The 21368-nt window shown below is 36.3% G+C and overlaps 1 protein-coding gene across 4 annotated transcripts in view; it reads left to right on the plus strand.

The window, feature by feature from the left end:
* CTNNA2 (catenin alpha 2) overlaps window positions 1-21368 on the plus strand; it is a 494091-nt gene that overhangs the window by 366564 nt on the left and 106159 nt on the right. For all 4 annotated transcript variants that reach the window (XM_026846640.1, XM_026846641.1, XM_026846642.1 and 1 more), the window contains 2 exons: window positions 632-712; window positions 16480-16632. In XM_026846640.1, the coding sequence (XP_026702441.1) occupies window positions 632-712; window positions 16480-16632 (234 nt within the window). The remainder of the gene's footprint in view (window positions 1-631; window positions 713-16479; window positions 16633-21368) is intronic.

The raw sequence follows: 21368 nt of genomic DNA on the forward strand, positions 1-21368 counted from the left end.
AAAAAAAAAAAAAAATATATATATATATATATATATATATATATATATTTTTTCATTGGTTATGAGCCACAAAAAGCTTTTCTTCCCCTTTTTAATCTTCATGAAGATTTTTGCTTTGAGACCTCCTGCAGGAAAGTGTTTTAAGTGCAAGACTTCTTTATACTGCACCTAATGTCTGCCAATATGATCCCTGTTACAGTCATAGGGACCATTTTCCTTCTGTCCTCAAGCTGCGTTGCTGCTTATTATCATGTTTAACATTCCCAGTGCCTGGCAGGATGGAGATTAGAAACTCTTAATATTCGTTTTCTAGTGAAAGGTCTTGCCAGATTTTTGGAGCTTGGACTATAATGTATGCACAAATTTTATTGGTGGAAAAGTTCTGAACTCTCCAGTGAGTCACCTTAATCTTTCTTCTTATAATTTTAGAATTGTTTTAAAATAACCTGCTATGCCCACCCCACGTAAACATGTTAAAAACATTACATTGGCAATAACAACTTGATGGAAGCAAACAAACAAAAAAAGATGCATAGATTTCCTTTGATAAATCTGTACTTTTTTTTTTTTTTAAAAAAGTGTATATTTTCTGGAGTGTTTTTCTCTAACTCCAAAATTTCATTTTTAACAGACTGGAAGGAAGGAGAAAGGAGACCCACTCAACATTGCTATTGACAAGATGACCAAGAAAACACGAGACCTTCGAAGACAGGTAATGTGTGTTTTTTGTGATGCTTCTTGATTTTCTAAGGAACACGTTGCTTTTCATCTTCAGACTGGTTTTGCCACCTATAGACGTATAGTTTGTCTCCCTATTTAGGTGTGACACTACATTACGTTGACATTAAGCAAAGGACTAGTGTTTCCCGAGCCAAAACAAGGGAGACTGAAACATATTCCAAGTGTAACCCCCAATGCTCTTAATATGTGGGAGGGTAGGCAGATTGGCCAGACCTTCACTGCCTTTGTAGCCCAGCAACCTCACTCATAAAAACACTGGCATATGTGCTTATTTGTATTTATTTGGATGCTCTCGTTGAAATAACAGGAATGATGAGCAGAATATGAAAAAAAAAAAAAAAAGTTGGTAAGAGCAGAATATTTTCAAAGAAAACTTCTAAGGTACGATATTAAATAAAGATCCTAGGAAGGTGCGGAGAAAGCTAATAAATAACTCTAAAGCATAGTTTAAACCAGAAAGGTTGACTTTCTTATATTACTTTTATCATTGTGTCGGGTAATAAGACTGCAAGGTTTGTGATTTGTTCAGCAAACTTGAGGAGGAAAAAAACAGAAAGGAGGTTGGAAAACAGAAGGGAGAAACCCTCTATAGGGTTCTCTTTACACTTTTAAAGTTAAGGCACGAGGCATTACCTCCTTTTTACCTCTTTTTTTTCCTGTTGAGATGATCCCAATTCTGCATCTTCTGTAAAAACAATTTAAAAAAAAAAAAAAAAAAAAAAGGTCTACCTGGCCAATCAAAGGTTGCTTCTGTGACAATGACGCAAAATCAACCTATCTGCAAAGAGCAAGTAAGAACTTAAATGTTTCTTCAGATACCTATGTGCAACATGACAGTTTCAGAAAGAGTGGCCCCTATAGGCATTTTGAAATCAGTGCTCTGCACTGATAAAACTAACTCATTTCATATCTTTCTTACCTCTCAGCAAATGTGCTTGAGGGTCATATTCTCAGAGCTTATTTCTCCAAATAATAAAAATATAGTAATGGAATAACAGACAATATGAATCATTGAGTCTCCTGTAGAAAGCCTAGCATCACATCTGTTGCTCAGCTAATGGCAGAAGAAAGATCTCCGCTGTTCTGACCTCCAAATTTGTTGGATCCTAGGTTCTGCAGTGGAGCTTGTACCATGTGTTGCCTCCCACCTCTGTTCTTATTGCTTGAAGGAAGTAGCAGACTAACACATGAGTTGCTGTTCTGTGTGAGGCTCTCAGCAGTTGCCTGAATTACTCATCTCTAAAGCCAAATTTACTCTGAAACGTGATATAAAAATGGCACCTTTCTTAATAAACTGTCTGCTTCTCATGTATATTCAGCCCCATGGGTGTTGAATTCAATCTCAGAAAGGTTAGAACTCTGTATGTGGGTAAAGTGAAGCACATATATAATATTTTCCTGCTTGGAGATGAAGTTTTTAATATAGTTTCTGATATTTACGAAAGTTAATCACGTAGGTAAATGTTTATTAAGTTGTGGCAGTTGCTAGTAAACTAATCAAGACTAGATCGTAATTGTGCTGGGTTTCGCACAAGCCTAGAGGAAGATAGAGTCTCTGCTTTCAACAATGAGCATTCTGACTATAAATCACTATTCTTTAGAACTGTAATCAATGTTCTGCTTCATCACGTGCACAATCAACAGTACACATCTGTGTGTCTACCCAGACCTGCCTATACACTCCCTGCTAAATTTCAGAATATGAAGATGTCACCAAGGGCTTAGTTTAATGGCTGGGGAGAGCGGCTTGAAGCTTTAGAAGAAATGAACCACAGCTGAGATTGCAGTGTTATACTATTTCAGTCTTTCTATTTTGGGCTAAATCATGGGAGAGACGACCAAGTTTGAATACCATAATGCCTTTTGTTTTTAATGAATCCCTTCTAGAGCTTGCTTCTCAGATATATGATGTTTAATGTTACCACCGTAAAACCAGACAATCTACAAAATATGTTTAGGTAATGAAGAAGTAATATATATTTCATTTGTTAGGCACACTTGCAAGGCTTCAGTAGTCAGCCATCTAAGACTGATTTTTCATTCTCTCTCCGGGTTACTTAGCTCTTTATTTCTGAGGTTTTATTTGATTATCTACAGAACATGCAGACATGTGAAATGATTGTGGATGGGATACACGGTGCTAAAATTCTGTCTCACAATTTACAGTCGCATCAATATTTCCTATTCTGATGGGATTACATCTTTTATATTCATCATTTAAACTCTCCTGGGCATTGGAAAACTATTATGGAGAGCTAATTATATGTCTTAATATAAACTGCCAGTAAGAACATCAGGCTAAGTCTGAACAACTTTTTGGAAGCAGACAAGTCTCACCAGCCCGTAGCTTACTGCTGCCATTTCTGTCTTGATTTTGAACAATTTGGAAAAAAAAAAACACAGGGTTCTGTGCCTGATAACAAGTGGTGCCAATTGGCAGGATTTGGGGTCTTTTTTTTTCCCCCCTGGTACACAAGTCTGTCATACAAAAAAAAAAAAAAAAAAAAAGGAAGAAAAAAACGAAGAGCTAAACAAAAGCATCTTGCGCTGTGTGGTACAGCATGCTAGACCAGCAGCAGGGTGCTTGTTGATGCCAGTTATTTCGTTTGTTTGTTTTACCTCCATAGGGGGAAAAATAAAAATAAATACTAACCCTATAGTTTAAATACTACAGCTAATCATAAAGCAGCACGCACAAGCAGTATTTCAAGCGTTGCAACTCTGCGGTGACATTGAAACAAAGATGAGCAGGAAGGACACACCAAAGAGTTTGGCTAACACACAAACTGGACGCCTAGTGAGGACCAACACGGTCTATAGATCATCTGGAGGTGTATGAGCAGGGCACCAGCTGTTCCGCTGTCACCACCACTGGTGTCCCACCTGTCAGTGCCGCTGCCTCCTGCCCTGCTGCCATCAGCTCTGCCTCGCGTCCTCTTCCAGCTGAGCAGCTGAGCTTGTTCTGTCTGTATTAGCCAGTCGGTTTCCCCGCAAGGTACAATAACCAAACCCATTAGTTTTCTCTTAAAGAGCAGATAGATGTACTGATATTAATTTTAACAGAGCACCCTGTCTGCAGTATTCTATACCATAGATCAAAATCAAATAATTCTTAATTTTTTGTCCATTCAAGCCATACGAATACTTCATAAGCCTCCAAGTGGATGGAACTGTAAAGAGATAGGAAGACTTTTTCCCAGTGATTCTCAGTTTATACTGGAAATGATGCTTTCATATAGCTGTTAAGGAAAATTCATCCACCTCCTGCAGATTTAGGTTTATGTCATTCCTAAAGCGAGTTAGAAATACTGTAATATGTTTGAGAGAAGTACTCAACAAAAAAATTTCACTTTCTTTAAAAATAAAAAATGTCAGAGATTTAATTTTGCAAATAAAAAAACAAACAAAAAACAAAACAAAAAAACCCCACACCAAAAACAACCAAAAAAACCCAACACACAACAACCTGACAGTGCTGAAAAGTCACATTTGGATTTCTTCGGTAGTTTAAATGTTCATTTTGAAAGGTAGCAGTTTAGTTTAGCTTAGCATTGCAAATATAAATATGTACATATAAATAAATATTTCCAAGTTTTCCAAATTGTCAAGAAAGGTTTCCAATGTTTTAAGGGATTTTGATAATTTGGAAATTTTCAGGTTTCATTCCAAAGTAGAATAAAGCAACATTTAAAAGTACTATGTTTTTCTTCAAGTTGGATTTCTGGTTCTCCTTGCAGTTTTAGGCAACAAAATTTATTATAAAGTATATTAATAGGAACTTTGAAATAGAAAGTCCCGAAATATCCGCATTACCAGCTCCATTTCAATAAATGCTGTGAATGTTTAGACCGATGTCCTGGACTTTTGTTTTAATGGAATGGATGGCTAATAGAAATTAATGCTATGATTAAGTATCTAAGTCTACGTGTGCTGTATCAAAAGGTATTTTTTGCCATCTGATTATTGTTTAGTTATGTTATACTACGTGTTGTTGGATGAAATCAAGATCAACTTGTTGGGCAGGTACCACAAAAAAGCCGAATAACATCGCCATCCTATTAGTAGCTACATACAGTTAGTAGCTAGGATGGTGATTATAAATATGGAAAGCTGTTGTCATTTCTGAAATACCTGTGATTGTTCTCATGGCCAGATGAATTCTTCACACCCCTCTCTGAGGCAAAACATTTTGATTTACCATTTCTTTTTATCAAAAATGTTCTCTTCCTAGATTGTCTTGTCCAGACAACATCCTACGGATCTCTGAGGAATACATATTGTGTAGACACAGGACTGGAAAACATTTCAAACAGCTGAATTGATGAAGTCTTGATTTCCACAGCATTCTACAGTTTATGCAGGGCTTCCTACAGTAATAATCTCAGGTCTTCCCTTATGGTCTATGATTTTCATATTTCTTCTCATTTTCTCACATCCATCCTTCTCCTCTCTGCTGATACCTCATCTTCTGTAGCTCACTTGTTACTCCAGGCTCCTTGGTGAAATGCAGGAAGATGTGATGCTGGTTTGGGCACCTTCTCTGCCAGCTGGCCAGTTGGTACCCACACAGTGGTTGGGCAGCTGGTACCTATGTTGGTACACTGGCCAGCCAGCTACTGACTTCACTTAACAAATTTCCCTCCATAGGACTCTAATGCAGGTGACCGTTTCCTACCCACACAATTTTTCATCAAACTCCAGCTACGTAGCATCCTCAAGACCTTTTCTGTCCATCAGATGGTTTCAAAATTGGCCAACAGATTAAAATGTATTTGTAAAAATGGAAAGAGTTACTGTAAAGAGCCACATTTCCTCAAAACAGTCTAAAACCAAAAGCCTTTATAGTCAAGACTATGGCCCTGTTCTATTTTACTGTTATCTGCAAGTGCTTGTAACATTGGTATTGTATAACTACAGCCTGTTATTATCCATAAATAAACCCTTCAATATGGTTTCTACAATGACATGTAGCTTGATTTCCCATATGATTTTTCTAAGAATGGGTTTCATGTGTGGCTGTGGTTTGTCCTTGTTATTGGTTATTTAATCCCAGCTACTTTGTAGGCTGAAAGCTGAAAGATCGGCGCTTCCACAACTGCATTGGTTTGGATGAGTTGTCTTTCTCTTTCTGATTAATATTGATGAAGATTAGGGTATTGATTCGTTCTTCTCAGTGTCTGCTTTTTCCCAATACTGACTACCAGCACCCAAGGAATGGGGATACACTTTTGGGTACTCAGGAATAGGTTTACCCATTTAGGTATAAACATAATATTAATAACAACTGTTCTGTGATGTCTTTCTACCAGCCACACACTTAGACTTGTTCAGTCAAAAAAAAAAAAAAAAAAAAAAAAAAAAAAAAAAAAAAGTTATATTTGCCCTTTCTCTACCTCTAATTAATTCTTTATGTATCATGTAGTTATTACATCCTTTCACATGACCCTTACGTATTTTTGACTGGTCATTTCCTTCATCCTTGTGCTAAGCTGTTCTCTTGCAAATACCTTTGTAAGACACTTGGAGGACTAAAGGGATGGTATTTATTAGACTGTTATCAGCCACACTCTCTAGCCTACCCCACTTCAGTTGCACAGCTACAATTATTATACTCCCTGTGTTTTAGCCCTTGATAGTACTGTTTCGGTAGCTGTATTAGGCTACAAGTCAAACTTGCAAAAGGTTAAAGGTTGATGAGACAAATACCTCCTGTAATTTCTTCATTCAAATTTGGTAAAACAAAGATCTAGGAGAGAACTTCTTGATCATATTCATTTTTTACCTACTTCATAGATCTCTCAAAGTGCTTGCAATTTGGAGTACTTTCTTTAAATGTATTACAACTGTTTGAATTGGATAACAGGCTTCATAATGTTCTTAGGCTTGTCATTTTTTATATTTTTATTTTTTTTCTCCCTAGCTCTTTAGAAGCAGCAGGTCTCCATTTACTCTTTATGTCACTCACTTCCACTTAGATTAAGTTGTATCGCTACTGTTTATGAATGGTATTTGCGGTAAAAAATAAAAATTGTTTAGCACTTTGAAACCTGCCAAAAATTGATATAGGCTCGAGAGAGACTCTCAGAATAAAAAAGCATTAATATCAGCTCATGCAATTAGACTAAAGGGACAACGAAAACTGAAAAAATTTATTCCATTGAAACAGATTTTATCACAGCTAGCCCATACAATGCAAATTATGTTGTGGATAGACGCTTATATAATATTTTCAGTCTGTGGACTTAAATCTCTCTCACTCTTTAAGTATATGCATAGCTTGGTTCTTTACAGTATGTAAACACTTTGAAAAAAACACAGGACTCCCTTCAAAACAGGACATTTTATCATAATCATTTTGCAGCCAAGCTACTGTCTCATATACGGACCAGATGACTTGTCAAATGCTGTAGGGAGGGCCAGTGGTACCTAGAAATTAATTCTTGCTGCCCTGAATCATGATTTACTGATTTTTTTTTGTTTGTTTATTCTCTCTCCCTTCTACAATGCTCTATGAAGACAGGCAAGAATTACAGCCCAGTTTTACAAGAATAATCTGAAACACAGAAAAATAAAGTTGCTTCTGAAGGCGAAGCTGCCTCAATTTAGGTATTCTGTGTTGTACCGGCTTTAAGAGGTACACAGCATCTGTAAATTAAGGTATGAGCCCAAGGGAAGCATGAGTGCTCAGAAAGCAAAATAAAACTAAGATCTTCAGAAGAAAACAGTGAACCTAATTCTAAGCAAACAATAGATATTAAATAACCCACTCTTTCAGCTTCTTTGAGAAGCTGAACAGCACACCCAAAGAAATAAAAACTCATATTGAGGGGGCAGGGGGGAAAGAAAAAAAAAAAGAGAAATCTGAGAATTTACACCAGCTGATGTCAAGCATGGAAATTGGGTGATAATATAAGGCAGCTGATTTTCCTTCTGCCTCCTATGCAGAGTTCACCTCCAGAGAGTGGTTTGGGGTTTCAAGGACGTATTTTGTAAAAGTTCTTCTTTTCATATACAGGAAGTCATGAACAAATTTCTTCCTGATTTATGCACCCAAAAGATAGAAGCCTAAAGGTAGGTTTGTGTGAATAGAACTTTCACTTTCAAGGTATAGAGCCAGTCAATACTGCAGCAATAGGCGCAATTCTAGGAGGGCTGCGGAAACAAGTTCTGCCTCTCATTACTGTGAAAGTAGGTTCTGACATGCCCTCTGTTGCAGAGAAGAGAGCAAAAGTTAAGGTTATAAATCCTGAAGGTGGCTTTTTCTAATTCAAGATGTGTATAATTTAAGGAGGGATAGAAACAGAGAAAAAAGGTCAGAGACCTTACCTAGCTCATAACGCTGTGAGAATTTGTAAGAGAGTTGATACAGTGGAGTGAAGATGCAAAACTTCATGTGAGTGTTAAGTGGTAGCAGAATATCCAAGAAGATTGTAATTTCAGAATTTAGTCTCGTGTAAATGTTTACTAAAGATTTATTTTGAGAAGGCAAAGTTAAAGCAAGGTCATGGTCCACAGAAGCCTTACTAAGGTTGTGCTGTGTTACCCAAGAGGAAGCGTCAAGGGATTTCCGAGGGGAAGTGTAGTGTCATTAGTGATATTACCCCATTCTATTGCATGAAAATGCTTCTTGACAAAACGTTGGCATTTTTAAAAGGGAACCAGCCATAAGTCAGTCTAAATGCCTTTGAACCTAAGGCCACCTGTAGCATCAGCCCTTGCTCGTTAGAAACTCATCACCTTTTCCTTGTTGCTTAATAGGTCATGTCTTCACCTGCAGTGACTCTAGAGCTCTTGATTAGGGAAATCTGGAAGCTGGTTTTCTGAAAGCAGTCTATCAAATGCTAATAACTTATTTCTGTGCCAGCACTACATGTTCATTTCTTATATTCATTTAATCTGGGTGCATTGCGTGTACACCAGTACTCCTTTACTGGGTTTGTCTAGCAGCTTGTACTGAGGTATTAGACAGGAGTCTTGTGTAGTACTGGCTTATAAAGCAGAGATAGTAATGCTCTACTTGATCAAGCCCTCTGCTTTTTCAGGTTCCACTGAATTTATAGTCACTCCTTAAAGCAACAGAAGTAGGCATGCTCTAAATATCACCAGCTTAGACCGAAAGGACTGTAAGCCCCTTCCTTACTGTTCAATACTGCACCCACCTTTTGTCTGCTCTCATTTGGTAGACTAACTGGAGTATTGACTTTAGGAAAGGAGTTTTAGAAAACTGTCTAAAAATCCGACCGAAAAAATTAGAGGCAATGAACTGTTATTTAAATTGCACTTAATTGTGAATTTTGATTTGAACCTGTTTGAATGCACATGTCTCTGTCTCCCTCAAAATTCATTTCTTCTAGATGTTTATCACTGTGACATTGAGGTTTTTATGGTGCTCTGAAGTGCTTCAGAGGAAATGGAGAGTGTTTTAATACTGCTGATTTACTCTTTCAGGTCTGCAGTAATTTCCTTATAGCCTAATTATAAGGCTCGGTTTAATTTACTCTACACATAATGTTTACTGGTGCACATATGGTGCCATATTTCAGGGAACTATACCCGTATCAGGTAGTTTTGTGTAAGGCTACAGTGTGTAACGTTTTCATCAAAATGAAGGAAACTTTGATCTGCAACATAATACTTACGATGGATTATTTTTGTCTGACAAAATCCAAAGGGTGTAGTAACTATAGCTGCTTTTCCTTTTTGTAAAAGGGACTTTTTTTGTTTTGTTTTGTTTTGTTTTAACTGAAGTTGTGAGCACAGAGGGTTGGCCCTTTAAAGTGGCTTGTGAGGAATTATGAGGCAAAACTCAGTGACAACTATGTTGTGTTACAGTAGATTACTGCACATAGTTTGTCTATTATTCCTCAAATAATGAGTCTTTGGAAAAGCTCACATATTTCATCAAATCTTTGTATTCACTGCAGGATCTTTTAGCAGATGCCTAACTCTATAATCACTGAAAGAAACAAGTATGGAGTTTTTAAAACTCTTTAATGAGACACTGAAAATGTGGGAGAAACTCAGCAGAACTGTAGAATTTTGCTACTCAGAAAAACTCCAAACCAACAAAAAAAAAAAAGAAATACATATTCCAAGAAATTTCTGTTGATGATAGTTTCACATATAGAAGCTTTCACTGTTCTGTAGTGCCAGGTGGAGAATCACCTGTAGTCACATCAGCTAAAGAAACTTACAGAAGCTTGGATTCAAAAAGATAGTTTCAAATTTTGACGTTCAATATCAATAATGTGGTAGCGTGAGGTAGGGAGCACTACAAATGTAGAGGAGAACATTGTCCTTTTCCAAAGACTTCTATAATTCTGTCCTCCTAATGGATTTATGAACAATGGCAAAGTAGGTAGAATTTAATTTCCAAATGAGATCTCATCATTGCATTTCTTTCTTAATTGACATTAATTCTGTTCAGTAACATTGTTTCTGAAGTATCATAAAACATCTTGAATGCTACTTGTTATTAAGCAACCCAAAATATAAAAAGTTTTGGTTTTAGTTTTTACTTTGTAGAAATTAAGAGAAGAAAAAAGAAGAAAACAAAGCAAAATAAAAACAAATGCAAGGAGGAAAACCCAGGCTGTGATCCCAATGCAGTAAGGGCTTTTTTGAAAGGTATGGATGATAACTGATAGTATCAGATATCAATCATCTCTGTCCGTGGGGCAGGATCAGTTTGTGACTTTGAGTGACTCTTGGAAAGGATGATGAGAAATCCATTTTTGCAGAACACAATCAATTTTTAATCTTGTTTCAGCCATGATCTGGAACTCTAATAGATAGGTCTGCTGAAGACAGCTGTCATCAGCTTTCTTTGGGCCTAAATCTCTAGATCTTGGAGAAGCTGATGATCATATTTGGTATGCCAGCCTGTTCCTGCAGCTGGAGTAGATGGAAATGCAAGTGTGACATGTATAACGCTTACTCTGTTGGTCCTTTAGAGATTATTAGATCTAACTGCTTTAAGTGAAGTTACTATGCATGCCTATCATAGTGACGATAACTTCATGAAGGGGTTTCATAGACAACGTCCTTCCCACTTGTGGCCAAATAGCTTTTAACCTCCCTAAAAGTTTTGTCCCTTTAAAAAAAAAACCACACACACACAAAAAAAAAACAAAACAAAAACAAAAAAAACAAACAAACAAACAAAAAAAAAAAAACACCACCTGGATTTATAAAGAAACATAAATCTTCAAATCAACTCTACTTTAAATATAATTTCAACAGAGACTGAGACAATGCATGAAGATACACAATGCATTGTGCTCATCAGTTTAATCCATGATTTTTATTCTTCCTCATTACCCTTATCTTTGTCACATCCCTTTTGTGTCAGATCCTCTAGGCTTACAGTCTCAGTGACATTTTTGACACTTTGCAGTCCTCCTTGATTTTCACAAGGATGTTTCAAAGTCCTATCCCTTATCTTCTCCTCTAGGGTAACCTCCTACAGTATTTTCCTTCTTTGTTCCTACATGTAATGTCCTGTTCTGCAACTTCATGCTTTCATATTCTCCTTGTCACAGCTCTACCCTCCCAGCTCATACAGGATGATGAAGTTGATCACCGTCTTTCATTTCTGAATTAGACTTCACTGATGCTTCTCCTACACAGTCCTGACCCTTATTTCTGTCCTCCTGTTTTTCCCACATTAATTGGTGGTAAACTCTGAACTGTTCTCTACTTCTAAATGCCCTTCATCATTCTTGATTGTTAGAAATAGAAATATTTGGTCCTATCCCAGCACAGCAGTCAGCACTAGGATTTTATTGTTCTAGCCAAACATGAAACAAGACAGAGTTCTTGCCATGATAATACTCACGTTTGGGGAGTATGTGGATGTCTGTCCCCCAAGCTTATAAATTTTTCTCTGCCTTTATGTAGCTGCACTAATGTTGTTATCAAGCCTGAGGCTTGGTCTTACCAAAAAAATGTGGTTTTTTTGAAAAAGCAGTATAAAATTTCAAAGTCACAAAAATTGATAAATCACACGCACAAAGTTAAATCCATGGGTGTTGAGTACCTAAGTACTTGGTAACTAGGTCCTTCTGTGGTTATGGACATAAAGAATTTTGAGGAATCCTTTGTAGTGATTATGACTAGGATAAATGTTTTTGTGTGTCTTACGGTCTTTCAAATTTCTGCTCAAAAATTGTCATTTCAGCTTGCTTTCCATTAGTAAATACTTCCTTAGCATTTTTCTGGCTAAGGGAAGTTTCTCTTTAGAGATAAGAAAACGCACACGCAATAGAAAATACATGCTGAAGTGTGATCAGTCTTTGTAACAGCATTTCTTCCTGTGCTTTTAGCTTAGGCTCAAATCTTAAATATTTTTATGTAGCATATTCCAGAAACCTGTAGTGTGGTTGTCCAAGTCTGATACAGGCTTTAAGTGTTAATCATTTTACCGTTTAATCAAGACATAATTGATGGCATTAGCATCCACATTTTACAATCTACTTTTTTTTTTTGTCACATCTTCATGGGTTGTGATGTGCAGAATCAACTGGGACTTTCTGTTTATCACTATACTGCAGTAGCTTCTAATTGTCACTGTCTTATTCTCCAGAACTCAATTTCACAACGTATTGGTGGAGACACACTTTAACTGCATTGGAGAAGTCATTATTTTCATCTCATTCCATTATATTAATACCTGTTTGGGAGCGCTCTGCAGCAGCAAGCTGGAGTTGGATTCCACTTGTAATGCGTATTAAATAGAAAATGGTGAATAAGGTGCTCCTTGGTAAACTTTTGTTGCAGATAGTTTTATACTGCCAGTCTTTATAAAGTTTATCAATCTGTTAGAGCCGTTAATCTCCCGCTGTGACTTTACTTTCCACTGTCAGGGTAAGACATTTAATTCTTTACTAGACTGTAAGTATCACTGCGACATTTTGGTTCTAAAATTGTTGTACAGCCATGGAAAACATCATTTCAGTGGGCAGTTTAACCTCTTTGAGCTCAATTATAGCTGTGAACCAACTATGATAAAACAGCCCTAAATAGCACTTAAAACAGTAGAACATGTTGCTATCAAAACCAGCAACTGACTGTGCACCATAAACTGACTAAATTGACTGAACTGGAAAGACATCAAATCTGCCTTGTGGTACACCATTCAGATTTTTAAAAATATTTGCAGGTCTGGATGTTTTCCTTTCATATCTTTGTGCTGGTCTGGCAAACTTAGCACTCTTTTAGCTATATGTCAATTAATAGACTTTTCTCCATGACAAAATGAATTAAGCAAGACTTTTATTTAATGTTTTCTCCTCTACCGAATGGGGTTTCATGTAGTGGACACTACCCACACTTTGAAGTCATCTCTAATTTAAAAACTCAATGGGGAGGAAAAAAACCAACAACACAACACCCTAAAGCATTGTCTTATGAGCAATAGTTTCTGTCATAAAATTTGCATCAGAATGAAGGGTAACTTAAGGCATTGCGAAGACGTTTGTTGATGGATGCACAAGTGCAAGATCTCATGGTGCTTTTAGAATAAAGCTTGATGTGGTTTTGCTGCGTGTTTTCTGACCATTTAAAGTCAAGAGACAGACTTCTCCCATTCCCTTCTGAACTGATGTTGGTTGTGTGAAACAGTAAAATCTCTGGATGCATAAGCCATCGCTTTGACTGCACTTTGTTGCAGTATGCAGAGGAACATACAAGATTAGTTTTCCAGTAGTTATTTACTTTGAATAGCCCTAATTGGATCAAATAGACTGGTAATGCTGAGCTAATACTTTTAAATGTCTTGTCTTGTGCAATTAATATTACCTTGTCATGTATCCATTTCAGCTATTGGATGAATGTCTTATGTTCATACTCCTGTCATATTTAACAAATTATTTTGTCAAGTCATTCTTTATAGCCTGTGGTGATGGATAGCAAAATTTGTGGTCTCTTGCGTATATGAAAACTGTTAACGGTACCTTTCAACTTCAATGCAAGGGCGTCCTAAAACTCAGATAACCAATTTCTAAAGGAATTAGAATGCATGTTTACATGAGGGGTTAGAAATATGCTACTGACATCTATCATTAACACGGTGTAGGAAAATACAATTTGTTAATTTTATATTTATCAAACCCATGACAGTCAGAATTCAGTTATTTTTCAGATGCCAGAAATTGCAGAAAGAGAAACACAGTTTCCATTAGAAACAAGATACCCATTTTATTTGCTCGTTTATTCAGATATAACTTTACTGTGTATTTACAATGGTAAACCCCAAATTGCTGGTTAGCCGACGCTTTTACTATATTTTATATGGATATTTTACCATATTTTATATGGATTTCTAGTATGTGGTTGTAGACTGAAGGTATTTAATACCAATGAAAATAAGCTGCGTACTTAAACATCTTTTCTTACAGTTCCATGGGGCGTATGGCTATAATCAGATCTACAATACCACATTAACCCCAATTTAAAAACTGAATTGCTAGTTCATTGAACACAACACTTTGAAACAGATACCTCCTTATGGAATGATATAAACAGAAAAATATCTGTTCATTTAACATTTAAAATAGGGTTTTTTCCAGTGCAGTGGATGGTAGGTTTTATTGATAAAGTAATTGAACTTGAGCAAGTGGATTATTTTCTTTATTAAGGATTTTCCCTGAGAATAAGATGGACATCACATGGGATTTTTAGAACCTTTCAGTTCCTTTGGAAACCACCATTTGGCATATTTTGGTCCAATGGATTTCAAAAAATTTAACTGTAGGTGCTGAAGTGAGGCTTCTCAGCAAGTGTTGGGAGATGGAAATCTGCAGAGGGTGATTAAGTAAATGTGAGATGAACCCTCTCAAGTATGATCTATCCCTTAATGCTGGCTAAAGATGAAACCCTTTAGTAGGGAAGGATTGATTATAAATACTGATTGGAGATCTATCAGCCATATCATGCAGAGTGCTATGTGGGTGCACTATTCTCTGACAGCATCTTAGTGTATTTTTCTCTGTCTTTGCAATGCTTTGAAATATTTGGAGAAAAAATACAGTTTATCTTTGTATTGAGATGGTACCGATGAAAACGCTTCATGGATCACGATCTCATTGTATAAGTTGCTGTGCAAACAGACCTGAAGGATGGTCTGAAAGAGCTTTCAATAGAAGAATAAAATAAGAGTCAGCAAGTGGATATCAGCAGATTAAGAGAAGAAAAGAGACTACAAGGTGACAGTGTGTAGTAGCAACCACACACCAACTTCCTAAGGGTTGGCAGGTCTCTTTCATATATTCTTCTCTTTTGTCTTTCCCCCACTTCTTTTTCTGTTTTCCTGCACAAGCTATTCTGAGTGCCTTTAATCATTTTTTTTGAAGTGGAGAAATTCTTTCCAGGTAGAATCTGAGTAGAATTAATTTTTAAAGGGAATTAACAATTGCTATTCGTAATACATTGGCTGCTTTAGTTGTAACAGAAATAAAAGGAGTACCTCACACAAGCGCACATATGCCATTTTGCTTTCCTTGTTTTTACTGCGCCACTCAGACTGAATTGAAATATTCAAAGTTAGCTTTCTCCTTGTTCCAATAGAGCTGACAATTGCCGCTGTCAAACAGCAAATGCATCTTGAATCATGTATTTACAGTGCCTAACAATATACCAGTGTTCAGTATGATTGGGTGTTTTGATGACACCTTGTCTAGCTGGAGCTTTCTAGTCTGGACTGCAGAATAGAGAAAATTACCTTTCCCGATGTTTCCTCTAACTAAAAATGCATGATTTAAGGAGACTAATGGCTAGCCAGTCCTCCAGGCTGAATAGCTCTCAGCATGTTGTGTTTGAGTCCCCAGTTTTTTCATCCTTAACGACCAAAAAGCTGGAGAAAAACATACTAAAATTGTTTCTGATCCATGCTCCAATAGAGCAACTAAATTTCCGAGAAGAATTACTTAAGATTTCAGTCATCTTTTTGGCTGTCTTTCAAGTTTTAGTGAAGTTTGATGTTAATTAGTGTTTATTAGCAAGGAAGAGGTTAGTGACATCATTCTTACAGTAATATTGTTTCAAACAGATGTTTTTATGAAATAACAGGTGTTTAATCTTCAGTAACTTGTAGGGTGTTGTTTGTTGGGTGGTGTTTTTTTTTGTTTGTTTTTGTTGTTTTTTTTTCCTTTGGAATAAATTGTAGTATGTTTTCTAATCCACCTGGAAAATACTTAGCAAGGTTTTCCTTTTATATCTGTTGGAGGTATTTGAAAGAGAATACAAAGCAAAAGGCATGTGCTAAATGAAATACTCATTATTGCTTAGAATACAGTGCAGGAATTAGAGCAGGCTTAGAAATATTCCGGCTAATATTTGTAATGGCTGCTTGAAGGTAAGCTCCTTAATCCATAGTTGACTTTTAAGTGAGCTGAACTGTTTTTTTAAAGTAGAGTGCAGCTTTCAATTCTCATCAGTTTACAATGTATTATGTGGGTAGTCACTATTGTCCTATATAGATCCATTCCGTCCAGTAGGATTAGATGTATGTCAGCATGAATCTCAGGGGGCTTTTACAGAACCTGTGCTCTTAAGTATTTGATATTTGTATGCTTGCTGCAAATATATAACTTGGAGGAAAGAAAAAAGAAAAAATAAACTCTTATACAGCGCTATGAGATGTGACACTTCAACGCTTAAATATGAATAGCCAATGAGTACAGTCTGGTTGTGTATTGATAATTCGCCTTTTATTTACTAGTCTGCTTTCTTTTGTCACAGCTACGGAAGGCAGTAATGGATCATATATCGGATTCATTCCTGGAGACCAATGTCCCATTACTGGTTCTCATTGAGGCCGCAAAAAGTGGTAACGAGAAAGAAGTGAAGGAGTATGCTCAGGTCTTCCGTGAACACGCCAACAAGTTAGTTGAGGTAAGTGACCTTTTTGACACAGTTAAATATCCAACTTGCATCTCCAGGAGAAGGAATTAAAATCATATACTGGCTGAAAAGTTAGACGTAACACTTTTGTAATACAGGTTTCAGGAGTTTCGGTCAACTTTATCCTGGTGATTGCACAGCAAATTTCTGTGTGACTGGCGGAGGGGAATATGTGGTGTATTTTAGCAGTTCATTAAAGCATTTGAGCATGTTAAAATAGTATTTCTAATATTTTGTCAAAAGTCATGAGCAACAAGAAGTAAATTTCAGTTCGGCTTTGCTAACGGTCCAATAGATCTTAATCTGTATTGAGTAAAAAGCCAAATAGGTGCTTCACAGTACTGTATCTGGTACTAGGCAAAGGCTGCCCTAGAATAAGAGCTTGTCTGAGCTAAAATAGGACAAATGACATATAGAGAAAACATAGCCTTAAGACCATATTTACTCTTGAAAGGTCTACATTACATATATATGTATAGTACATATACACATAATATATATATATTACATATATACGTGTGTGTAGAGAGAAAGCATCTTCTCTTTCTGAAGGGACATACTGTGTAAAGTAAACAAATCATAATTTCAAGTCTTCAGGAGTGATATTGCAAGAGCTCTATTTTAGCGTGAGGAGTATAAAACACAAAGATTGAAACCTGGATGCTCATTGAATGGACTTTTAATAAAATAATGTTCATCTCGGTTTGCCCTTTAACAGATCAAGAACTATGAAAATGCTGGTATTTCTTGAAGACAAATGGAACTCAGTGATGTTCTTGATAGTATTATGTGGCATTATTGACTCCTCTGTACTAGCATCATTTTGAATAATATGTAGCCCCTCTGCAACATCCTTTTTCCTCCAGCCATGGCATGTGTTCTTTAGCAGAGGGAAGTTCTATTAGGAAACTACTGAGCTGACAAGTATTGAACTATACCTTTGAATGGCTTCCGTTCTTAAAACGGGCATCATCCTAATTCTCTAGTATCTGAGCTGAAGAAAGGAGTAAGGGTTTCTTAGTTACTATTGACTAAAGCTAGACAGTTCCCCGACAAACGTGTATGGATTATATTTAGTTGGGAGTAGGGTGCTCAGTATTCCCATGTACAAATGCCGAATACAGTGAGGTTTATTACTCCTATCTGCAAGAGGAGCACAGGTCTCTCAGCAACTTTCAGTCCTGACCCCTCTGTATTATGCAAAGATTTGTTACTGCTGCCTGGTGACTGGAGCTGTGGCAACGAAAAAGGAAATAGCCAGTAGAGAGAAACCCAAACAAAACCCTCCACAATATTCGTAGTTATATTGTAGTGGCAGTCAGATTTGTAGCCTTACGCATTATATGCAATGAATGCAGGTGCTTAGTATCAGAGCAGTCCCCTCCTCCACAGATTTGCAAATAAAGTGTTGCAATTACAGGTCTGATAGTGTTATTAAAAAGTTAAAATAATTAAGTAGACCTTATTAAAAGAATAATAAGAGGTAATGGCATAAAAAGAGTTAAAATACTTTTTAAAGGTTATAACTAAAAAAAAACCAAACAAACAAAAAAAAATACACACCCTTCACCCCCCCAAAAAAAACCCAAAAAAACAAAAAACCAAAAAAAAAACCAACAACCCAAAACCACAACACTAACAAATAAAACAACTAAAAAAAAAAACACCTTCAACTGGAAGAAACCTAACAAGAGAATGGTTATAGTTATCTACCTTTGGTTTTATAAGCCTGGCATTGCAACAGATTTATCCTTTAGACCAAATTAGGGTTTGGTTACTGATTTTGAACATTGTGTGGTCATCTTTAGGCACCCCACCAATAAAAAATTTATGATAGTAACGATAGATATCTTGGCCCTAATACCTGTTATGATTAAAAAAAAAAAATATGTTCATTTACGTTGCTCTAGACTGTTAGAAGTAGATCCTTAATTGAGTCTTGTATGTCTCTGACATCTGGTACTAGCATGTGTGTCTTTCCTTACTCTTTTTCCAGGGATGGATTCATTTAGATGGATCTTAGCTTTTTATTTGTAAGGATTCTTTCTGTTTTGGTTAATATCTTGAAGAAATGTATTTCTACTGCAAGTGGGATTTTGAAACCCAAGTCTCAGGTTTGTCAGACTGCACGAGAAAATAAATATTTGGAATGGATTTATATCCCTTTTACACTAGATCTTGCACTTAAAATAGTTCCATCATTTTTAGTTAATGATGCACAATGCTATCTTAGCAGATGGGCTTCTCTGGTTTTGTGGGTCAAGTATTTTACAAATAGTAAAATGTGGTTTAAAGATGAGACATAATCAAGTGACTATGAAATGTAAGATCCTTTCTCAGGCACAAGGCCAGAATTGCTTGCTAATATATGCAAACACAGCTCCACTGAAGTATGTGGAGTTGCACTTGCTTATGTTGGAGGAATTTAACACTGCAAATCCAATACTGTGAAAACTCTGTAATATTAATCATTAATTTTAAAGTCAGAATCTGAATTTCTTGGATGCCTTACCAAGCTCAATGTAAAGTCTATCAAAAGGTCAAGAAAAATAACCCATGTTTTAATACTTTTTAATGTAAAAGCTACGTTTTACCATTCATAGAAAAAAAAATGCATTTCTTGATGTTTGAATACAAATGGCAAAATTTTCTTTGCATAACCAATGTATTTTCAAAACTGTATGCTGTAAGAATGAAGCTTATGGAAGTTAACATTCTTTTATAGTCCATATTGCAGAATACTTAAATCTTCTCTTAAGAGCTGTTTTCATTATTTATGTAATTTCCCTTCCCCACCTCTTATCATAACATTTTGTCTTTTACTTTTCACTCGACTTGCTATGATATGCCTCATTTGAGAATAATAACTGCAAAGCTGAATTCTCATTTTTATGCGTATTCACCGACAACCGGTATTGTCTATGGGTTATGTTGGAACCCCAGAGTTAAGGTGCCATCCCATGAAACCTGAGGCCCTTTATCTGTGATAACATATGTTTGGAAGCCTTCTTGTCTCAGGCTACCTCCCGAGTCCAAGAAAGCCGAGCATCTCAAGAATGAGACCCAGCTTAACTGTGGTGAAAATAATTCAGAATGACTCAAATTGTCATACAGATCGCTGGGGTAAAAAAGTAATAATAAAATAAAACATAATTTAGATGGTATCATTCCAGGCTTGGATGGCTAATTCCTTTCCTTCCAATCATATTTCAGCAGTCATCTCTCAACTTTTCTGCCTTCTGAAACTGAAGTTAGAGAAGTGAAGGTGCCTTTCAAGGTCATGATCTTTACCTCATGAATCCCTTTAATGTTTTTAAAAAATTTATCTCTAATGATTGAAAGTCAGTAAATGCCTAAGTTGTATTGCCAGCTTCAAATGTGACCTTGGGAAGTCATTTAACTTCTGTATCCAGGCACTGTCATTTGTAGCATAAGGTTAATGACAGATAATTCTCATACCTATCGCACAAAGGCACTTGACTGATAAATCAGCTCAGATTTATTCAATGCATCTATCAAAGCACTATATGGCAGCTAATTAATTAATTTTTATTATTCTGTTTTGTAGTGCTTCCTTGACTTAACTGTCAGTCCTCTGGACTGTTACTTGAAAAATTTTAATAATTTAATCCAACCGTTTTTCCTGGGAAATGAAATTCAGCATCCAGTAAACACTTAGGAGCCATGCTTAGGAGCAAAGATGTTTAGTTACTTTCAGTAGGAAACATTAACATGTTTGAAGCTCAATTAAGAACTCTGAAAATTCAGATTATAGGCCCTTCTAGTTAAATTAGTGGATTGGATTAGGCTTTCCATCCTCACAAGGATGGAGAAAAGCCCAAAAGAGTTCTACTATTGATTTAAGTTGTGGGGGAGTTTAATATTTTTATGGAATGACTTCACTATTTGGTGATCAGGGAACATTTACATGAGTTAAATCCAGTTGCATTATTATTTCCAACAAAATTGGAATAAAGGGGATTTTTGTTCTTTAGCAAGAACTGATGCAGTGCCAAATTTGGAACAACTAAAAATAATCTTTTTGAAAAGATGGTGCATTACGAATTTTGTATGAATTCATTTATATGAAGAATTTTGTGGAGCCTACATGTATCTACTGGCTTCATCTCATACAAACTTAAAGATTTCTGGAGACACTCAAAATAATCAGTTATTTTCTAAGAGCACTTGGCTAGTGGAAGTACTGTGTTAGGCAGTGGTTTATGGTGATTAAAACTTGATATAGTGCAAGCAAATCAATAGTATCACAAGGTTGGATAGTAATTTGTAGAAGATGAAACCTAATAGCAGCATTTCTGCTTCTGTTTTATAGTCTCTTTGTCTGTTAGGCTTTCAGGAATCTTTATTAACTTTCTCCCGACCATGTAATTGCCACTTTGAAGAGGATACTGGGGTTACTTTTGGAAATTTGGGTGTTGGTTTTTTTTTTCTCTTTTACAATGTCAAGCAAAAAAAAAGTTATTGTTGGAAACTTTTTTATAAGATATGATGCAGGCTACCCTTCATTTTCCAAGAACTCTTATTTCTAGTTCCCTAATTCAGACTGATTGTATGTGTTCCCATCATAAATGAGGAAACAGGCTTGCACACTGAAGACAGGAGGGGTGGAAAAAGAACAAACCACACTGCTAGTATGCACAGCACACAAAACAAGCAATTGGACCTGCTCAGTGACCCCAACTTACTTGATTTACTGATGGGGGGGG

This window comes from Athene cunicularia (genome assembly GCF_003259725.1).
Source record: "Athene cunicularia isolate RWA chromosome 4 unlocalized genomic scaffold, athCun1 chr4_part1, whole genome shotgun sequence".
NCBI lineage: Eukaryota > Metazoa > Chordata > Aves > Strigiformes > Strigidae > Athene > Athene cunicularia.